This window comes from Macrosteles quadrilineatus, unplaced genomic scaffold (genome assembly GCF_028750875.1).
Source record: "Macrosteles quadrilineatus isolate MER2022 unplaced genomic scaffold, UCM_ALF_1.0 Scaffold_1__1_contigs__length_201487025, whole genome shotgun sequence".
In the NCBI taxonomy this organism is placed as follows: domain Eukaryota; kingdom Metazoa; phylum Arthropoda; class Insecta; order Hemiptera; family Cicadellidae; genus Macrosteles; species Macrosteles quadrilineatus.
Window position 1 is genome coordinate 149,322,277 of NW_026542594.1, and position 22,397 is coordinate 149,344,673.

At 33.9% G+C, this 22,397-nt stretch overlaps 2 protein-coding genes across 8 annotated transcripts in view; one reads left to right on the top strand and one right to left on the bottom strand.

The window, feature by feature from the left end:
- The first annotated feature begins 1,231 nt into the window (after positions 1-1,231).
- Positions 1,232-7,194, top strand: LOC128983001 (transmembrane protein 230). The gene is made up of 3 exons (XM_054402119.1): positions 1,232-1,461; positions 5,041-5,157; positions 6,988-7,194. The coding sequence occupies exons 1-3, from the start codon at positions 1,369-1,371 to the stop codon at positions 7,123-7,125; spliced, it is 348 nt and encodes a 115-aa protein (XP_054258094.1). The 5' UTR covers positions 1,232-1,368; the 3' UTR covers positions 7,126-7,194.
- A 1,043-nt stretch (positions 7,195-8,237) lies between these two features.
- Positions 8,238-22,397, bottom strand: part of LOC128987315 (uncharacterized) — a 168,233-nt gene continuing 154,073 nt past the window's right edge. For all 7 annotated transcript variants that reach the window (XM_054408111.1, XM_054408128.1, XM_054408144.1 and 4 more), the window contains 4 exons: positions 21,199-21,381; positions 12,730-12,992; positions 11,232-11,360; positions 8,238-8,799 (listed from right to left, as the gene is read on the bottom strand). In XM_054408111.1, the coding sequence (XP_054264086.1) occupies positions 8,590-8,799; positions 11,232-11,360; positions 12,730-12,992; positions 21,199-21,381 (785 nt within the window). In that variant the 3' untranslated portion in view covers positions 8,238-8,589. The remainder of the gene's footprint in view (positions 8,800-11,231; positions 11,361-12,729; positions 12,993-21,198; positions 21,382-22,397) is intronic.

The following is a 22,397-nucleotide window of genomic DNA, read 5'->3' on the forward strand; positions in this document are numbered from 1 at the left end:
ACGTACGCCTAGCTATTTATTATTCATAATAACAACATTTTTGACGACGATCCTTGATACAGGTACTTTTCCAAATACATGGCCTACCTACTTAAGAAATAAAATTACAAATGTCCAAAAACCCAACATTGTGTGATTTTTGTCACATTCAACTGACTACTATAAGATCCCCGTGCGTAGAACGGGCACACAGCTAGTTATAAATAATAATGACGGGACCTATTTTTATAACACTAAGTATGTAGTCAAAATTGAAAAGTCAATAATTTAAGTCTTCAAATTTCACATTACCAGCCTTTATTACTGTCACGATGATTCATGTTATTTTGTAGTCCTAAGTAGGCTACAGGTTTTAACAACCAATTAGTGTCTCCTAGTCTTCATCAGGCCAAAAGTATTTCTTTATGAACCTGGACCCAAAACAGTGGTTTTCGAAGTGATGTCTGTGTGTGTGTGCGTGCGTGTGTGTGTGTGTCTGTGTCTGGATGTATACAGAGCTAGGGACTACACCTGTGTTCCGATTTCGATGAAATTTGGTATGTAGGTTCTAATCCATGGTATCTCCAGGTGTTTTTTTTTAATTTTTTTTTAAAATTTTGATTTTTAATGGGGATTTTCCCATAAAAACCCCTAAAACCGGAAAAATCGAATTTTCTCAAAAATGGTCCATTTCTGTAAAAATTACGGTTCAAAAGTTATTGTAAATTATGTTATTTTTCCATAAAACCCCATTATATAACGGAAAAATCGGATTTTCCCAAAAATGGCCCGAAAGATTTTGATAAAAATTTAGAATGTTATAGTCCTTTAATTTCTGAACAAAATTGTACAAATCCCATCTCCATATATTTACTCTCACCGCTTACACTTGATAAAGGCTGTTGACAAACTTATGGGAGAAAGTATGTGTCAGAATGCTGATACCGTTTATTAGTTTTAGTACGATTCTCATGTGGTGAGTGCTTGTCAATATTACCAAATATTACTCTTTAATCTTAAATTCCAATTAAATTGTTTCAGTCAGTATTCCTCCGGTTAGCTTAAGCATTGACAGTAGATACTGTACTACATAATCAAAGGTTTAGGTCTGGTTAGCGATCGAACCATGGATCGAACCGATACTTTTTTCTTGATAATCCAATGGAGTCATTGGGATTGGATTGGAGTCGGTTGTCAAAGTTTTGCAGACGACATTTTCTTAACTAACTTTACTGTTTAGTGTTTGCAGTTTAGTTTGTTTTGTTTACATTTACAAAATACAGTCGGTCGAAAGTCATGCGATGAAGCTGAAGACTTTTTGTGATTCTGCGCTAAGAGTAGCATTTTATCAATATAAATAACGAGCTAAGTTGCCAATTAATAATTGGGATGTTTCAAAGAAAATCAAAGGATTACGTTGGTGTACAGTATCACAGTTTAAAAAAGAGTAAATTCAGTGATTCGAGTTATGTAGAAACGCAGGTTTGTTTCTGTATCCTCTACCTATAAATTTATTTACCTAAGGCCCGATTAATAAAAATGTTAATCGGCTGACAGAAAATTCCTTTCCAAAGACTGATTGTAAATAAAACTGAAAATAGTAAATTAATTGTCTTGGTAGCTAAGGCTGCTACCGGTATGCAACATGTGTTGTAGGTACAAGTTGTAACTTATGCACCAACAAGAATTAGGCCTATCACACATGTTTAAAAAGAGCTTGCTCAAAAACCTTCTGTCACCATGAATGCTTCAAGTGACTAGGATCTGTTGTTGGTGGGGGTACACTTCCATATCTGTTGGCACTAACAACTGAATGGAAATATCGATCGATATATTGATTATTCGATACGTTTGGTTAGTTAGGTAAGGTTAACCTAACCTAACTAACCAAACAATATATCAAATTAAACAATCGAATAATCAATATTACTCATTCGGTTGTTTGTGCCAACAGATATGGAAGTGTACCCGTTGGTGGCTGCTGTTTGTGATTGCCTGCGGTAAAAGGAAAAGAGCAAAGCGTCGCTTTTGGTTTTACGTCCTTGACCGCAGGCTGTGATTAAGTACAGTGGCAGTGAAATGTTAAAAGATTTTGAAAGAGATGATGATGAAGATCTGTTGGCTTGGGATTAAAGGACTGATGGTAGTCATAAACTTTTTACAAATGACAAGTGCAGACTTAAAGCAAGTTGGTCCTACTTGATTTTGCTGATATAAGTTAGGAGAAAGAATTGAGAAGAAAACACCTCGTTCAGGGATGCAATTCTAGTCAAAGAAAGACTTGCTGAAACCCTACTTCATTAGCTACTGGCGACGCCTATAAAAGTTTGCTGTATTTTTTATTTTGTTGCTGCTAACATAACCTTTGTCACATGTTGTCTTGGCTACTCTAGGCCTATGAAGCGGACTGATCTAGACTAAGAGCCCATATAGTGGGACCGATGTTAGGTAAAGAAGTTGGACGTTTCTTGTGGACAACATGTATTTCTCTTATTTGTACAACTAATGTTTATAAAACATAAATTTCATTTGATCTTTCCGACACGGGCCAGGAACGCTACTACTTGTTTTAAACACGATTTTTTGTTGTACAATTTGTTGCATAGCGTAAACGGCTTAAAGGTTACCCATACAACTCCCCCTAATGCTCTTATTTACCCTCTAGTGCTCGCCTAAAAATTTTAAGGTTAGGCTCTGGTATAGTTCTAAATGAGATTGTTTCTGTACTCAGATACTGTAAACAGTTATCCTTTGGTTATCAATTAATTGTGCTAGCACCCTTGAGACAGAGCTTTGCTCAGTTAAAATGTTAAAATGATTAGTACGGTATACCTAAGTTAGCCTACTCTGAGGGCAGTCTTTGGTATTATATTTTTAACCTAACATAACCGCCGCATCATGCTGTATAAGGGGGGACTGTGTGTAATACCAAAGTACCCACAACTTTTTCCCAGTTTTGCGATAGACTACAACAATGCTTTGCTGTTGACGAAGCTACCTCCCCCTACTCTTGCCCGTTTAGGTGTTCACTGCAACAATGAAAATATTGCGTTAAGTCGTTAAGTGTAAATCACATTGATTGAGGAGCGCCAGTGTGATGAGTGTTGTGATCATTTATTGCCTAACCTATATTAGATCAGAAGATGCATTAGCCTACAATTAATTATTGAATGTTGTGAAATTCCACATGAAATAATAGTTTATTAAAAATAAATTAGCTCAAATCTGCTGTTTGTTAAATCTAAACCGGTATGAGTTAGGTTAGAGCATAGATTAAACATACTCCCTTAGGGAGTATGTTTAATCTATGGTTAGAGTTAGAGTATTCTGTTTTATTGTCTCACTATAGTTTCATTACTTGACACTGGTAGCCTAGGCCTAATCTAATTGTTCTTTTCTTGCTCTGCGTAAACATATGTTACAAATATTTTATTTACAATCAAGAAATAACCGTAATGGCATTCCATAAGGCCCATGTAAAATTTTCCAAAGTTAGTATGCATATTTATGGCAATAATAAGTAGATTTTCTTGGATATATCACTGGGTCTAGAATTTATTTTTGAAGCAGAACTTAGTTACACCGTCAGTATTAGTATTAGGTGTTCCACGATGCCGATTCCGAGATCAAAGTGACAAGTATTCAAACTTAACTCATATAGAGGATTTAACAAAAGATCGACATCAGATAGGCTAGGTCCATTAGTAACAGGACATCCAGGTCTTTGACAGTCCCGTTTACAAAAAAATGCCAATGGTGTAGAGAAAAATATAAAAGCCTATATCAGCAGTTCCAAAACTACTAATCGACCCACTGGTGGGTTGCAGGAGCAGTTTTGTTGTGTCACAAGAACCGATCTAACATTTAGGCTAAAGGGTTTTTAAAAGCCAGACTTGTAATTTTCCACTATTGTTCACTGTTTATCCGTAAAATTTGTACATAATACATAATAAATGTATAATTATTAGTCTAATATTATTCAGTAGCCTACACACAGTGCCGGATTTACCATTTAACAAAAGGAGGCTGCAGAGGATTGACAAACATATTTTTTCAGTACAAACAAATTTTAATTTTTTGGCCATCAGTTTGCTGCGACCCGATGATTTCGGCCGGAGGGATATGTTCCTGATTTTCCATGGGCAGCGGGTATCGATAATGATGTCCTTGTGATTGCGGACCGTGGAAGATGTTTATGACTTTGCCGCAGCCGCAGGTGTCAATGTTCCCGTGATTACGGTCCGCGGGAGATGTTCACGATTTTGCTGTGGCTGGGGTTGTTGATAATGGTGTCCCAGAGCTTAAAAAAACCAATAATTTAGTTTATCAAAGTGTTTTTGTAAGGTTATTGGTAAGGGAGAAAATTAAAAAAATTTTAAATTTTAAATCCCCATGTTATTCTTATGTAGAATATTGAAAATGTTGTATTTTGCTTGTTTATGGATATATTTTGATCAAACTTGGCAAATTTATTTATTTAATCCTAAGCTATTAACATTTTACTAAAAGACACTTTTACTATTTTCAGTTGTTTTGTGGCAGCAAATCTAAGTAGCCTACTCGTTAAACCTAATGTTATTTAAATAGATTTAATTGAAAATCATTCAGACAAAAGGAAATTCGCTTAGTCAGCAGGTTTACTGCGGCCGGGGGTATTTTTATATTATGGCCATACAAAAAATATTTTACGGTTATGTTTGATATCATGTTTTACTTGTGTACAATTTTATTCTGAATAAGAATCAAGCCCTAAAGTACAACAAGTAATTTAGTTTACTCAGTATGAACACAAAACAAAAAAACACGTTTTTTTGCATGACAATAAATGCAAGGGTTAAAGGCAGCCTCAGCTGCTAAATTTATGGCATACCATAAATTTAAAGAACTAAATTTTACCAAACTGTGTCCTCTCCCATTGCAAACCCGAAGCTTTAGTATAACTGCAGTAAGCTTTTTATACTCACATGCCAACCCCGTAGGAAGGACAGGTACTCTGCTAGTAAGGCTCTAAAGTGAAATTTAATTAAAGGATTTGTTTAATTTTGTTGTTTCATGTTCCAGTATTCATTCAAACCAATACCATGGAAAGCTCTATTCCTGGCATTCCTCCTGTGTGTAGTTGGCACTTGTTTGCTTATTACTGGCTCTTTAATTGTTTCTGGTCATATAGATGAAAAGGTAAGCTTCTAATTTATTTACACAAAGCCTATCGTATACACTTAATAATATATACGAATTTGACACTTCTTATCCTATTTAACATGACCTTACATCTGCAAACAAAACCAATAGAAGAATAATGCCTCTGAGAAAAAATTAATAAACACATGGCCTATATGTAACACACTTTTATCAAACGTGTAAAGTGTGCTAAACTTTTAGCAAGTTGATTTTAAAACTAGGCCTACTGATGTAATTGCAAAGAAAGTTTTGATCAAAATATGAGTAAAACCTCTCATATTCAGCCACTATGGGATCGAGCCCCTGGCCAGATAACGATTTGGCCGAATAAACCCCCCTATTATAAAAACAATTATTTATACATAAAAGTACGATGTAGGCATGGCATAATGATAATTTTTTTCCAAAAGAAGTATTAAATTCTTCATACTGAGACAACATTCTGCACGATTTGATAATCAATTCCTTCCTACTTGTTTTCTGAACCATCATCACCTGGTAAGTTAGTTTATGCATTCCATATAGTCCTTACTCATAGTTTTAATAGTTTTCATTGTAATTGCAACCATAGGTATTTTAAGCCAAGTATGAATGGAGATGAGTGTAGGATGAGTGGCGCGATGAGTGGTAGTCTTGTTAGTGACTAAGGCCGATATATTCCTTAGACACAGCTGTTAATTTTAATAGCCCATACAGCTAATGGTAACTAAGGTACCTACAGTTTATAGTGGAAACGGAACCACATTTTTGCCTTGGTATTTAACGAATTGGTCTTGGTCTAATTATCAGGATAGTACTGCGGACAGTCGGAAGTACTCATAGTAAGGACGTTAATCCACACCAGGGAGTATGACATCCACAGTGCATGCCTATTAATATCCACAATTCGTGACCTCCTAGTACTGTAGCTGGATTACAGGACGAAGCCACCGTCCCAGTCATTATATTCTTAACTGAATTTTCTACAGTTTAATTTTAAATCTTGATTGTTAAAATAAATGAATTCAGAGTAAAAATGTTGAGTGTTAAGAGTATTAACTATTTGTATCTGTATGTGTATGTGTATGTGTATTGTAACTATGTTGTATTTGGTTGCATTCTTGCCTTATAAGGACGAATGGAACCATCTTAAACTCTTCATTATTTAAACTATGAATAATTTCTAGCAATTTCTTATTTGAAACAAAGCTAAGCGCATTTGAAAAATTAAGAACAAATCCTACAGTAGACTCCCTCTTATCCGGACATCGGTTTAACCAGACTACACTCGGCAGAAATAAAATCTCTTTAACCGGACAATTTTTATTAGCACATCGGTTTAACCGGACTAGATCGCAGGAAGTGGGCGGTACTGAAATGACTGTTCTCGAGGGAAAGGAGACCAGTGATCACATGTCTAAATTCAATGCTCTCCTAAATATAAGTCAAATACTGTACACAGTATGCATTTAAACTGTCCGTTTTTATGAGTTTTTGGGGACGTCAGTCATCGGTTTAACCGGAAAACCCGTTATCCAGACTGGCCTTGGTCCCGAGGAGTCTGGATAACAGGGAGTCTACTGTATTACCTTTTCATTCCTGTCAATTATTTATTAATAAAAAAAAAACAGTATCAGCAGTAATTGTAGATTTTCTCCGTCAGAAGCCATGTTGGTCTGGAGCCAACAATAGGTTTGATTGAAGGAAAATTAAAAGCTGGTTGTAGGCTACTTTCTCATAAATTATTGAATCTGTAGAGTTAAGGACTTGTTTGTTTTTCTCAGTCTCTGATTTTGTGTGGCAGGGGTGTTGAATGTATTGGTAATTCAGAATTATTTATTGTTTCAGTATGCAGACAGAATGTGGCCTCTTTTCATCATAGGATTATTGATGTTTCCTCCAGGAGCTTATCATATGCATATTGCTTTTTGTGCCTATAAGAAATATCCTGGTTATTCCTTCAGTGATATTCCAGAGTTTGATTGATTATTGTTAGGCCTAATAGAATATTAATTATACCTGATTAAAATAAATAAATACAGCAACTGGACCAAATGTATACAAACCTACCATTTTATATCCTTACCCAGACCCAAAGACATGTTTATACCGGAACAAAAACTGTTTGACACAAGTCTTAAGGTCGATTCACACACATCAGTTACGGCACGTCACAGTAAAGTCACTTCAGGCACGTCACAGTTAACAAAAATATTCTTTGATGGATTTTCTATTGCGCTATCTACACTCATCCGTTGCAGTCCCGTCAGTCACTCTGCTGGCATCCGTCAGTCAATTTCAGATTTCTTTCCAACGATACTTTTTGATTGTTCGGACGCCTGACGGAACTGTTTGAGGTTAGAAAATAGTGTTATTGTTATTTAAATGGTTGCGTTTGTACTTTGAGTACTGTTTGTAACAATCAACAAGATGGACAATGATAATTTGATAGAATATAGGTTTATAACTTTAAAATTTTGACTATAAATTACTGTGAATTTTAGAGACGGAAGACTGACTGAAACCAACTGACAGACAATTGACTGAGAAATTGCGGATGCAACTGTGACTGGACTGTAACTGGACTGCAACTGGACTGTAACGGAACTGTGACTGGACTGATGTGTGTGAATCGACCTTTAATCATTTTTGTGTGGACGAGCACATGGAAGTAAAAAAAAAAACAGAAGATACATTCAATGGTACACTTAAGTGGTACCTACAGCAAATTCTATTCATCGTCCTCTTGCTCTTCATTCCCCACACGCCGTCACATACTACAGCTCTCTCACTTTAGGATGACCCTGTGCGCTACAACAATGTTATGTGGCTATCTCTGTTCGGAATCTTCCCTACTTCGTACAAGTAGGTCCCAAAATACCAGAGGTGCATGGTTGTCCCATAAGCTTCTATCCCATGTATCTTACATCTCTGTGGGACGTGCTTAAAAAATTCTACAAAACATATGTTTACAAATTCTTGTGGAAATGAAGTTTCACTGGAAAACATTTTGGCAAATATAATATCCTTATAAATAATTCAACAGCTTCTAAATAAATATTTGGTTGGAATCAATAATGCACTAAAGACATGTGCTTTATTAATTTATTTTATGTCATAAAATAAACAAAACAATTACCTTGCTTACATACTATAATTACAGCAATAGTAGCTTTACAAATGTACAATTCATAGTGTATACAATTCACACATAAAAATACTTATCATCAAAATATGACAACAATTTACATGTAAACATAAGTAACTTGTGATGTTAACAAGTGATGGCTCAAACTGAAACAATTACAGAAAAGATTACAGAGCAAGGAACTTTATTTGAAAGTTATAAGTTGTTAAGAGTAATAATATGAGAACGGTAAACCTTAACATATACTTGTATACTCTTTAAAAGGCATGATTTGGACATTTGGTTTCTTAACAATTAATCAGTCAATTATTACCACTAGGGGCTGTCTTGAGCAGTTCATTCCCGACCACCTTGTCCATTATTATCAAACTGTCCTTGATAATCAAGCACGAAGGCTTAAATCCCTCATCAATGGTTTGACAAGCCTTCTTAAATCTCTGTATCGCAGCCCTGACAGAGCATTCAACGTTTTGGAGGTAAGGGTGCTTAAATTCTTCCTTTACCTCGGGTTCCTAAAAATTATAAGAGAAAGTTAAAGGCAAAATAGACAACAAATACATAAACATGGCATGATTATGTTAGCACCACACTACACAGTAAGAAGCTGGTATTTGGTCTATTTGTAGGCCTAGAGAAAAAAATCTTTGAAAGGAAGGGTTCAAATTCAGCTGGAGCTCAATAAATTGAATAAGGTGAGCTCTTTTTTGAGGCCAGGACCTATCTGTGGACTGAGCAGTGTCAGTAAGTGTGACAACCTCATAGTTGTCGTCAACCAACCCTTGTACTGATTTAATTTGTGCGTTTGTGGGCATAAGCCCTACACCAGCTAACCGTACAATAGCCATATTATTAAATTCTGTGCAAGTCGAAGTGGTGTCAAACAGTTTCAGTTGTTAGTTTCTAGGTTCAAGGGCATGTCGCATCCTCAACCTGAAGTTGAGATACTTGGATGGGTAGCCTACCTAGTAGTTGAATAATAGGTTTTTTACATACCTCCGTCAAATAGTCAAAACGAATGATATTGCTCATCAGCTTATATGTTTCTTTGCAAAGACAACATTTTCAAAGCTTGCAACTCGTCAAAAACACATTTAAGTGTTTTAAATGTGTTTTTGACGAGTTGCAAGCTTTGAAAATGTTGTCTTCGCAATGAAACATGTAAGCTGATGAGCAATATAATTCATTTTGACTATTTGACAGAGGTATGTAAAATACCCCCGCCGCAGCAAACCTGCAGACTAAGCGAATTTCCATTAGCCTGATAGGATTTCACATTAAAATGCCTCCTTAAAAATATCATATTTATTCCCTATTTAAATAGAATTAGTTTAACGAGTACTTAGGTTTGCTGCAACAGGGAGGGTAAAAAGGTGGTTTTGTATGTTAATAGTTTAGTAAGAAACTAATGTATTTTCCAAATTCGATCAAAATATGTTCATAAACAAGTAAACTACAACAGTTGACTTATTCTCCATAAGAATAACATAGGGATTTTAAATTTACAATTTTTTGGAATTTTCTCTGTAACCATTAGGCACACAATAACGCTTCAATATAGTAAATTATTTGTTTTTTTAAGCTCTACAAAATGGTTTGGAAATAAATTGTAAAATTTTGTGTTTTTAGGGTCAAAAATGGGAAAAACCTATTTTTACCCCATAAAACCCCCCATAAACCCCCGTTCCCATAGTCCGATCATGCTGGTTCGCGAACTCGTTCGAATAAATGTAGGTTTACACGTTTGTACCAAATTTCATCAAAATCAGACTATTTTTGCTCGAGTTATATCGTGCTGACGGACACATATATATAAATATATATACATATATATTTATATACATATTTATATGTATATATATATACATATATATATGAATTTGAACGGATGGTGTTTTTGGCCTCTAGGGACCTCAAAACGAAAAAATAAATAGGTCCCGGGTCCAGGTCTTACCATGAGTACTACGGTAATAGCTTATTCCCTATATGGGAAATTCGCTAAAACCTATTATTGTCATAACAATATAGTCCAGGGGCCGAAAACATGAATTTTGACAGTGTAGTTATTGCCTTTGTTAAAAACTATTCCTTTTTTTACTGAATTTATTTAGAACATTTGAATGGAAATAACTTAGTTGATTATACTGTATTTCTTCTTTTCAGACAAAATTTATCAATGGAACTGTATAATATAAATATTAAATAGATAATATATTCCACAATAAAGTTATGAAATACCATAGTCATTTAACCCTTAACCAGTGGCGCAGGGTGTTCTTAAACCCCCGAAGTGGTAAATTTTGTTCTGGTAGCTGAAATGAGTTAGCAGCAGTGCTGTGCACCCTAGTACGTTCAAGCTCCATACATCCCACTCCTGCCAAACAATTTTTTGTCATATTATCGCGTTTCCATGTGGGTGGAACTACCCAAGGGTGCGGATTGGCCCCCGCGCCAGTAATTTTTACATTGATTTAATTATCATTGGAAAGTAAAGTTTAGTTTTTTTTTAATTTGTATTGGTGTTTTAATAGTAGTAAATCCTATAAATAACTTCTTGATCATTCTTGATAGCTTTTATTCATTCGCCTATTGGGTCTGATGATGATTGGAGTGTCCAATCGAAATCGATCACCACTTACCATCTTTTTTGTATATTTACCGTCTTGTGAGTAACAGTATAAGCGTAAATATATGTTTTAAGTGTTATATGACGTTTCTTTTATTTACTTTCGTAAATCCTATACTCAAATATGAGCTATGTCTGTTTGTCGGTCTGTCTGTCTGTAATATATATCTTGAATTCCAGTAAGTCAAAGTTAAGTTCTTTAAAGTCATATGACAAAGTAAAATAGTTTTATACACATTTTATTACAAGAACAAGTAAGAATATCTACATGAAAATTGAAAGCTTAACCCCTTATATATATGTTATATATATAAATATTACCTCAATTGAAAAGTATAGGGATTTCGTCTCAAAAGTTTTCTTGAATGTTAGAAGCTTAAAAAGAATGTATGCTTGAAGTTCCTCAACTGTAAAACAACAGTTTACAGTAACCTTGTCACAATCTTTATTCTGAAACAAAAAGCATAACATTTATTTACCAAGTTACACGGTAACATATTATGACAATATTCAAAGAATTATAAATTTATAAAAATAATCAAATCAAGTGTTACCAAAGGAAAACAACACATATCAATATATACAATAATAAATCCAATTGGCAATATTATCAATGACTTCTACAACGATCCTACAACTATAAGTGACGTGATGCACGGTAACCTCATTAGTACCTCGTTACTTAGATCTCTCTTTCTTGAGTACAGTGGAGCCCTGACTAACCGAGCTACTGTTGCGAGTCACAAACAATTTTAAGTTGTGTTTTTGGTATACAAAATACATATTGTTTTTCTAAACAGTAAAAACCAATCTTTAATTATAAATAAATAAAGTATAATTTACAGATTTTTTCAAACACAACTCAGCAAGATAAAATGTGCACAGCATATTAGAAGCTGAAAAATGATAACGATGCTTGTGTGTGATGTATCGACTGATGGGCACAACTGTGGGGCGTGCTGGGCGGCAACATAGCTAAACAAAACAGTGTAGCATCCCATACGAAAAAGTGTTGGAGAATGCAGAAAGAGAGAAGAAGAGGAAATATTTAACAATAACAGAAACCAGAAATGCATCATTTACCCCACTAGTCACGTCTGTGGACGGAATGCCGGGCAAAGAGTTTCAGACCTTGCTCAGAGCAATGGCAGAACGCCTAACAGAAAAATGGAATAAACCTTACAGTTTAGTGATGAACTGGATAAGGGTAAAAACCATCTGTGCGATGTTAAGGGCCAGCAGCATGTGTCTAAGGAGGACAAGGAAGAAGTGGAGGACCTTTAGAGAGTTTGAAGATGGGGCTGGAGTACCAGTTATTTATTAATTTAAATAACAAATGTTTTATTATTTTTCCATGTCAAAATTGATTATATTAAAGTGTTTTGCTTTGGTTCTCTTTCAAAAAAAGTGTAGCTAGTGTGAAAGGTGTTGTGTGCAGTATTGGGTATTACAACATGTCCCTCAAAATCAACATTAATCTTGTTGAAAAGTGATACAATAACCTTGATGCAGAATTTTATAAACAATTATATAAAACAATAAAACCTAAACTAACTTAATGAAGAGGGCGAGGCCATTTCGGATAACCTATTTCTTTGGCTAATCGATTCCAAGTTAAAGCTTTTTGCCAAAGCTGCAGTTGGGGTTTGGCTCTCAAGCATGATCAGCAATGCCAATATATAAAATCTTGTTTTCAATTGTGAAAGATTTAGACAAGTGTGTATGTTATCTGATGCTAAACATCCAGCTAATCACCTCAACAAGATTTTTTTATGTGACTGAAATTTAAGAGTAACAATAATTGCATGGAAATACTTACCCAATTCTGAGGATAAAAACGGGATAGAGTTTGAGACCTCTTCATGATCCTAGCACATATTGGACCAACTTCCAATAGAGGCACATTTGATCTACACATAGCTACGACGAGAATTCTATAATAATCTATTCCAAGTTGTAGTTCCTTCACTAGATTAGCTTGTGAAATGGCCATAACTACTTTAGTTATAAGATTGCAAATAATCGTACAATCCAATTCAATTGCTGCATTTTCAAAGAATTTCTCCAGTACATCTAGAATCCCTAAAAAGAAAAAAAATACAACCGTAATAAGATATCATTTTAATGTATATTACTAAAAAAAGTATATAATATTAATAGTAATTTGGCAAATAGTTTTTTATGTCCAGCTTAGTTCCAGGAATTGTTGTGTTATCTTTATTAATATTAAAAATATTCATCTGTCCTGGAAAGTTTTTCCACTCTATTATTACAATCAATAATGGGGTACAGTAGACTCTCTCTTATCTGACTCCTCTGGACCAAGGCCAGTCCGGATTACGTTTTTTTCGGTTAAACCGACGTCCCCAAAAACTAGTTAAAACAGACCGTTTTAATGCATACTGTACAGTATTTGATTTAAATTTAGGAGAGCGTTGTATTTAGACACGTGATCACTGATCTCAAATCTTTCCCTTGAGAACAGTCGTTTCAGTGCCGCCCACTTCCTGCCGATCTAGTCCGGTTAAACCTATATGCTGATAAAAATCGTCCGGATGAGAGGGAGTCTACTGTACTAAGTTTTCCAGTGTGGAATATTCACCATCGTCTAAGAATTGACCTAATACCAGAAAATGTCAATGATTTGGTCAAAATCGGGGATAATGATGATGATTCATGCGTGAACGTGGAAGATGTACACGATTTCGTCACAATGGCAGAAGGAATTTTGTCCCAATCGTAGGGGAGTAATAACTGAATTGTAAGAACACATACAGCAATTATTTGTTGAGTTACAATTTATAAGGTCACAGATGCTTTTAGCAAATTTCCCATATAGGGAATAAGCTATTACCGTAATACTCATGGTAAGACCTGGACGCGGGACCGATTTTTTTTTTCGTTTTGAGGTCCCTAGAGGTCAAAAACACCATCCGTTCAAATTCATATATATATATATTTATATATTTATCTAATATATAAAATTCTCGTGTCACAGTGTTTGTCTGCAAACTCCTCCGGAACGACTTCACCGATCGTTATGAAATTTGGTGTGTAAATTCTGTAGGTATGCGAATCGGACGTAAACTATTTCCCGTTTCGAAATTCTTAAAAGGGCTCCGCCCCAGTGGCTCTGGAGTTTCCCATGTTAACCTTATGAGAAATGGAATTAATGAATCTTAACAGCTGTTTCAATTAAACAAGTTGGTTCTGTTCTATGATGTTCAATAGCATTAAAGTTACAAGCATTACCAACAGGGTGCAGCACTATTATTTTTTTTACATTTATGACAACAGCTAATTTGCAACCAAAAGGTGAGTGAGCGTAGCGAACGAGCTCCAACCCAAAGGTGAGTGAGCGTAGCGAACGAGATCATCTTGAAAATTAAACGTAACGGTACTTTCTTTCCATCGGTCCGTCTTAGGGGAAACCTATAACTTAGGCGATACGAAGTTCGCCGGGTCAGCTAGTATATTTATATATTTATATATATATGTGTCCGTCAGCACGATAACTCGAGCAAAAATGATCCGATTTTGATGAAATTTGGTACAAACGTGTAAACGTACGTTTATTCGAAGGAGTTCGCGATCCAGCATGATCGGACCATGGGAACGGGGGTTTACGGGGGGTTTTATGGGGTAAAAATAGGTTTTTCCCATTTTTGACCCAAAAAACATAAAATTTAGCAATTTCTTTCCAAACCATTTTGTAGAGCTTAAAAAAAAACAAATAACTTAGTATATTGAAGCGTTATTATGCGCCTAATTGTTACGGAGAAAATTCCAAAAAATTGTAAATTTAAAATTCCCATGTTATTCTTATGGAGAATAAGTAAACTGTTATAGTTTGCTTGTTTGTGAACATATTTTGATCAAATTTGGAAAATGTTTTTATTTCTTACGAAACTATTCACATTTAAAAAAAAACAGTTTTACCCTCCCTGATGCAGCAAACCTAAGTACTTGTTAAACTAATTCTATTTAAATAAAGAATAAATGTTATATTTTTAAGTAGACATTTCAGTGTAAATCCAATCAGTCAAATGGAAATTCGCTTAGTCTGCAGGTTTGCTGCGGCGGGGGTATTTAATTTACTTACAAGATTCTTGGGAAAGCAGAAGACAAGCTCTTCTACGAATTCCCAACCTGTGTAGGACTAAAAAACTCTACTTTTCCTGACAGAATATTCAATATCTATCTACCTATATCTTTAAAAGAGGAAGTATGTATGTATGTACCCTATGGACTCTGAAATCACTTGACAGATTGTAATGCAACTTTCAGGCATTATTAAGCATTACTCAAAAATGGTTTGTGTGAACAGGGTGTCTACTACATTCTGGATAAAAAATTCATGGACAATTCCCGTACATTTAAGGACACTTTGCCGTAACCTTTGTCGGTGTCATTAGGCCTACCGAATAATTTTCCTGATTTGTCAAACTGTATTAATCTTGTTATTCACTGTAGTTGTACCAGAGAGAAAAGTAAATAATAATAGAAGAGTAAAAAATTACAAAATAGAAATTTATTGAAAGTAAACAAACATAGGCCTACCTATACTTTAGGTAAAGCTTTTATAGTGTAACAGAGAAACGCAATCATTGTCTCCTGCGATAGCGACAAATATCTCCATCAGTCACGTAAACTTCATAACATAGCTTATCCGATCCAGGCCGATAAATTTGGCATGATTCGCCCTGGCACAACGTTAGGTTCTCGACTACTTTTGAAAAAAAAATCTTTAATGCATATTGTTACTCAATTCTTAGTACAAAATCAAGGTATGGTAAGCGGCTATTAATAAGCAATAAGCACAGAGTAAGATTATTGTATTTTCATTTGCAAAGTTAATATCGACACATAACAATCATTAGGTAGTTGTTTATCTTAGGCTCAATTACATTTTCTTAATATATTTTACAGCTCTTTCAAGAATCAAAATACCCAGGCCTAGACCTAATTATTTAGGAGGGCCTATATAAACTGAGTAACAAACAATCAGGTTATAATAGCAGCAAAGTCACTATCATCATTCTAGTTCATAAGATTTTGATTGCTTAAAGCATACAACTCATTAAATAAATATATGGGAAACAAAAAACATTGAAACCTGAATAGCCAACAATTAAGACAAAGATACAGAAAATGCAATGACATAATTTGAAACCAAGCAGGCCTACATAGTGATAAAACATTAATGCAAACAACAATGCTTGTGGTTTTGTCAATTGAAAGATAAAATGTCCATAAAAAAGGGGTTAACTTACAAAATAAGACTGTAGATTATTTACATGTTTAATATGAAACCATAAACAGTTTTATGGCACTAGGCACTGCCCGCGGCAAATTGAATCTTCAAGCCGAAAGTACAAGTAAGAAGTGAAATTTAACAGCCATTATAAAGCTATTATTTTCACGATAAAATAGGTTTGAGATCTAATAATAATTACCCTAGTAATAAAAAAAGAAGTTGTAAAGGAATAAAAGTGATACAACTTTTATGAGCTAGCTGCTAAATCAACAGTTCTTGGAAGTACTCGACTTGACACTTGATTGTTGTGATAAAATATTAATGGGTTTGAGATTGTTAATGGGATTTTTATTGCATAATTACTCTAGTAATAAATTATGAAAATGTAAACAAACATCTGATAAACCTTTTTATGTGCACCTAACCAACTAGCGATCAATAAAATTATGGCCCATTAAAAATTTAAGGACATAGTCTGGCATTTAAGGACAATTCCCGTACATTTCATGGCCAGTAAAAATTTAAGTACGATTCCCGGATTTCCCGGTTGGTAGACACCCTGTGTGAAGTTTGCTACAGATCCCTCAAAATGGCTGCGCCCCAGAGGGTTTTAAGGAGTCAAATGACAGACTTTTGGAACTACAATGACAATGTTTACAAATAAATATAATTTAAAAGCAGATGTTTACTTTCACCTACTGTTTTGTAGGTTCGAATAATCACAACATTGTGTATCAGTCATGATTTGAAATAGTGCCACACTGTTTCCACAGAATGCAACACCGACACAGAAAACTATTTTACTTATGGATGAGTCCAAATCAGAGAGCACAGAATAGAAATAGAGAGGGCATCGGGCGAGTGTAGTGAAGCCACCTGGAAATCAGCGTTGCCCGTATAAGTGGTGGGGAGAGCGATGAGTCATCCTAGTTCCGCGTGTCTCTGCGAATTGCTACTATGCAACATTATAGACTGATGCATGTAACTGGAGTCAGGAACGGTACAAAACAACATTTTTATAATATTAACAAGTGTTGGAAACCAAGCATGTAGTTAATTTTCCAAATTATTTATGTGAACGTGTTTATGTTGTAAAAATACTTGTAAAATATCCAATTTACCGTGGTTAATGGGTTTTCTTAATGTGTAATTGTTTCATTGGCATCTTAACAAGATTTTTAATAGATATAGATTGAGTATTGTACAGAAAAAAAAACATTCAAAAGCTTGCAGTTTATTTATATTCGTACATGTGTTATATTTGAAATATAACAAAATAATGTAAAAAAAACCATTATCGTAGTTGTTTATTTTATAAACTAATACTATATGGGACCAAGCTTTAGGGGAATTGCGATATCATAGAAAGTTTATTAATGGTTATATCTTATCTTACTAATATTATAAATGTGAAAGTTTGTGTGTTTGTTTGTTTGTTTGAAGTTCAATCACGCATAAACCACTGGACGGATTAGGCTGAAATTTGGCATGATGATAGCTCACATTCCCGATTAACATATAGGCATATTCTTATCTCAAAAATCCTTTCGGGCTCCGCCCCAGTGGCTCTGTAGTTCCCCATGTTAACCTTATGAGTATTCATATTTAAAGGGAATTAAAGAATTTAGTCAGCTGTTTCAACTAAAAAAGTTGGTTCTATGATATACAAAAGCATTAAAAAGTTATAAGATTTACCAACAGGGTGCGGCACTATAATTTTTTTTTTCATTTATGTTAACAGCTAATTTGAACTAAGCAGCAACAAAAAACTGTGATACGCAATGAGATCTGTAAAAGTAGGATTATTTACAGTTATGTTTATGTCTTTAATGTCATGAATAATTTGTGTTTTTTTGTGAATTCGTGATGATTTATTTTTCTTTATTGTTTGGGTGAAGTGGTAAAACATTATGGCTATGGTAGATGTGTAATGCTATTAGTATACCGTCAATTTAAAGAAGCAAATGTTATCAAACTTTGTCCTCCCCCATTGCAAACGCAAAGCTTGAGTATAACTGCAATAAGCATTTTAAACTTATATGACAACCCCGTACGAAGGACACGTACTCTGCTAGTTTTAAAATATATAGAACTAAGCTCATACAGTTACGCAACAATGATGATTTAGTCAACTTTCTGGTTTGGATTTTGTGGTTGATAGTCATTAAGTACGCGAAACAATAGTAACACGGATAAAATAGCTATTTTATGAAATAAATATATTATTTAAAATTATGTATTATTGTTATGTGTAATTGGTTTATTGCCATTTATACATGATTTGTAGTTGTTTGAGCAAAGTTAAACTTACCAAAAAAAATAAATTTGTTTTAATATCCTTATTCAGTTTGTAAACAGGCTTCAATGTATTGTTCAATATAGGACTGATTTAGTCATAATTTATTTAGTTATTAATTACATAAAATAATAATTAAATTATTGTGAATAGCAATTGTATGTATACAAATGTTACCGTGCTTATATGATAAATGTATAAATTAGAATGAATATTGAATGCATCAATCGCTGTGTGCGTAGTAGGGTAGTAGTGAGAGACGTGTAGTTGCAAGGCAGCGCCCGAGCGTCGGAGGGTCCCAAATTTTGCTTTCTCTTCTACCTGATTTATTTCCAAAACTATTCATCATTAATTTTTCCAAAAAATGAAAAAATATATGTTATGATTCAACTCAAGCTCTCAAACTTTGCCGCTGACGAACGTTCCTGACCAAAAAATAAAAAAAATCCTAGATCACTTACTTTTTCATGTTCTAATTCATAATTTAATAATTTCTTTGGGTTTTAACGGCAGTTAAAATTACAATAAAATTATTTTTTATATTCCAACCTTACTGTCAGTGGGAAGCCTGACCTCGGTTCTCGGTACAAAATCGGAACGGTACGCGGCCCGTATTTTTGCAGTTTTCTTCTCAGAACTGTATTTAAACCATTATTTTTAATTTTAATATTTTAATACATTGACATTACTATGACAATGGATAGTATCCTACATTCATGGTTTAACTAACAACAATTACTGTACCACATATTATTAAAACCTTTTACTCCTACGAGGATTGTGTCAAGAAAAATCACAGTTAAGATAAAGGTTTAACGTGTAGATATAAAGTCAATGGTTTAACCTATTTTACTCAGAGATACTTTGAATAGCCATGATAAAGTGGTTTTAAAATCAGGATAAGAATGTTGAGGAATAAACATGTTCGAAGCATTAACTGACAAGATAATTTCACACAGCTGGTAAATTATTTCCAACCAACACAATGTCTAGTTGTTTTTAAAACTTTTAAAACACATAAAAGCATTCAGTACGAATACAGTGTAGTTGCCAGCTGTTCACATTCAATAGATGACAATGAAAAACAGGATGTTATGATGAAGTAATGGCAAAGAGCATCTTTTTTATCAGCTTGAAAACTAAAATTATAAGATGGATACATCTCTTGCAAAGTTTTTTTCTGAAACTAAAATTTGGATTACCATAGAGTAATATTATTGTCTTTTCATTTACAAAGTTAACATCCACACATATCAATCATTAGTTTATTCAATTTTCTTAGTATATTTTAAAGCTCTTCCAAAGAGTCAGAAGACCCAGGCCTAGACCTAATTATTTAGGATGGCCTATATAAATTGAGCAGGCTTCAATGAGGGTAGCAAAATCACTATCATAATTCTAGTTCATAAGATTTAGATTGCATAAAGTACCTTCAACACAATAAAAAAATATAGGAAACAAAAAACATTCAAACCTTAACGGCCACATCCAACAATATAAGACAAGATACAGAACATGCAATGACATAATTTAAGACCGAGTAGGCTTGCATAAAGGGAAAAACATTATGCAAACAACAACTACTACCTTGTGGTTTCATGAATAGAAAGATAAAATATCCATACCAAATATCTTAACTTATAAAATAATATTGTAGATTAGTTACAAGTTTAATATAAAGCCATAAACAGTTTTATGGCAGTAGGCAATGGCCAGCGGCAAATTGAATATTCACGAAAATACTGACTGAATTAAAGATAAAACTTACAGTCATCATAAAACTATTATTTTTATGATAAAATAGATTTGGGGAAAGTCGTAAAGGAATTAAAAGTGATAAAACTCAACAGTTCTTTGAAGTACTTGAATACAACAATTATTGTCGTGATAAAATGTTAATGGATTTGGGACTGCTAATGGGTTTTTTATTGCATCATCACCCTAGTAATAAATTATGAAGATCGTAAACAAACCATTTATAAGACTTTTATGTGCTCAGAACCAACTAAGATAGTAAATGATAAGTAATTTATTATTATAATAGGCTGTACCGCATGAAATGCTGTACCGATGACGGTAATTAAGCTTGTACCGTACCGACTCTTTCGGTGCACCGCAGACCTCTAGATATATATATATATATATACATATATAAAAATGTGAATGAATGGCGTTTTTAGCCTCTGGGGACATGACAAAGAAAAAATAAATCGGTCTCGGGCCTAGGTCTTACCGTACGTTGTGCCACCTACAGTAATAACTACTTCCCTACAGGGAAATTCAGTAAAACCAAAATTAGTTGTAAAAGACGCAAGTTTCCTTTACATTGCTTTTTACAATCAAAATAAACTATAAACCGAGCCATAGCCGAGCCGGTTTCCCGGTACTTATTTCTAATATTATTGAATCCGGATGAGAAGAGTGTTTGAGGCTAATCTACGAGGCAAAAACTCTACTGAGATTTGTGACGCCCCATCAGTAAGTAAGTAAGTAAGTAAGTTAGTAATATTGAATGGACGTATTACATTTATTTGTAGCTTGGATACTGTATTCATTGTAATCAATATTTCCTTTAACTCTTAAAATTGTAATACAGTAATAACATAGATTTAATTTTGAGTTTTTATTCTGTCTAAAAACGATTACTTTATAGGTTTTTAATTGTGTGGGGGTTGTTAGTATGCAATAAAACATAGAGATGAAAAAACAGCAGAAGGAAAAACTAAGCAACTTACGAATTGGCACACACAAGGATTCTTGTTGTTTCATAATGTTTATATACAAATCAGCGACATGTTCATTTATTTCTGAGAGCTCATCAAGGGCATTTAGAATACTTTGACATAGGTGTTTCCATTTTTCTTTGTCTTTGTTGTTTTGTAGCCACTGTGAATGACGCTCTCTAAACAAACCATATTCTGTAAACAAAAAGGTTCAAATGAAACACGTGTAAATGTTGAATTCAAGATGCACTTTGTTAATCAACGTTACTGAAAAAATCTGACTATAAAAAAACATCATTTCCAGCAAAAGAAAATTCAGAGATATTGCACAATAGACAATTCAAGGTAAGGCGATCGGCAAGTGTCTTACCGGGAAAAAAATATAGTATTTAAACCACTTAGAATTGCATTGATTCAGTTTTACAATTACACTTCATATATTCAACTACACAACAACTACATACAGGGTGTTTTGAAACTCTCTCCCGGCAGGTTCTTTAGGTCAAAACAAACAAATAATTTCATAGAAATGAAAACACGCTTCGTTTTCCGTCTGTCAGTGTGTAATGATTTTTTAAATAGCTTCACATAACTTTGGAACTACTTGAGGTACCAACTTTAAACTTGGTACGTGTATGATGACTAATAGGAACAATTTTTTTTCAACAAATCAAGTTTCTACTTTGTATTATTTCAAAATAGCTGCCATTTTTATTTTTCAATGCTTAACTAAAAACCCACGGGATTTGTAAAAAAGTTACAGGTTGCAAATATGATAAGAAATTTAATTTAATTTGCAAAAATATAAAATTGTAGGTAATTTGGTATTATACGGACCACACTGATAAATCGACTTACACAAGAATTTAATTAGTTTAAATAACAAAATCTTCCTAAACCTAAAACATAGTCCAGCCTTAGGTTAGGTTATAATTATTAGGTGGGGTCGGTAAAATACCAAAGTACCCAATTTTAACGGGTAATAACACAAATAATGGAGAAAAATAATTGTTTCTGAAGTTAAAATTACCTACAGCTTCAACAACCGTGAATTTGGGCAAATTCAAAAAATTAGTAGGTAGTACCTTTATATAAATAACACTTTGTCTGTAATTTACGATTTGTTACAATCCTATAAAAATTGTACATTTCTGTAAAGTAAATTTCATTTTCCACCCTTTTTGTTTCTTCTTTCTTGTACATTTTTTATA

Coding starts and splice junctions, on each gene's coding strand:
- LOC128983001 (XM_054402119.1), top strand. CDS start 1,369: ATGTTTCAAAGAAAATCAAAGGATTACGTTGGTGTACAGTATCACAGT. Junction 1,462..5,040: donor CGAGTTATGTAGAAACGCAG/GTTTGTTTCTGT, acceptor TTCATGTTCCAG/TATTCATTCAAACCAATACC. Junction 5,158..6,987: donor CTGGTCATATAGATGAAAAG/GTAAGCTTCTAA, acceptor TTATTGTTTCAG/TATGCAGACAGAATGTGGCC.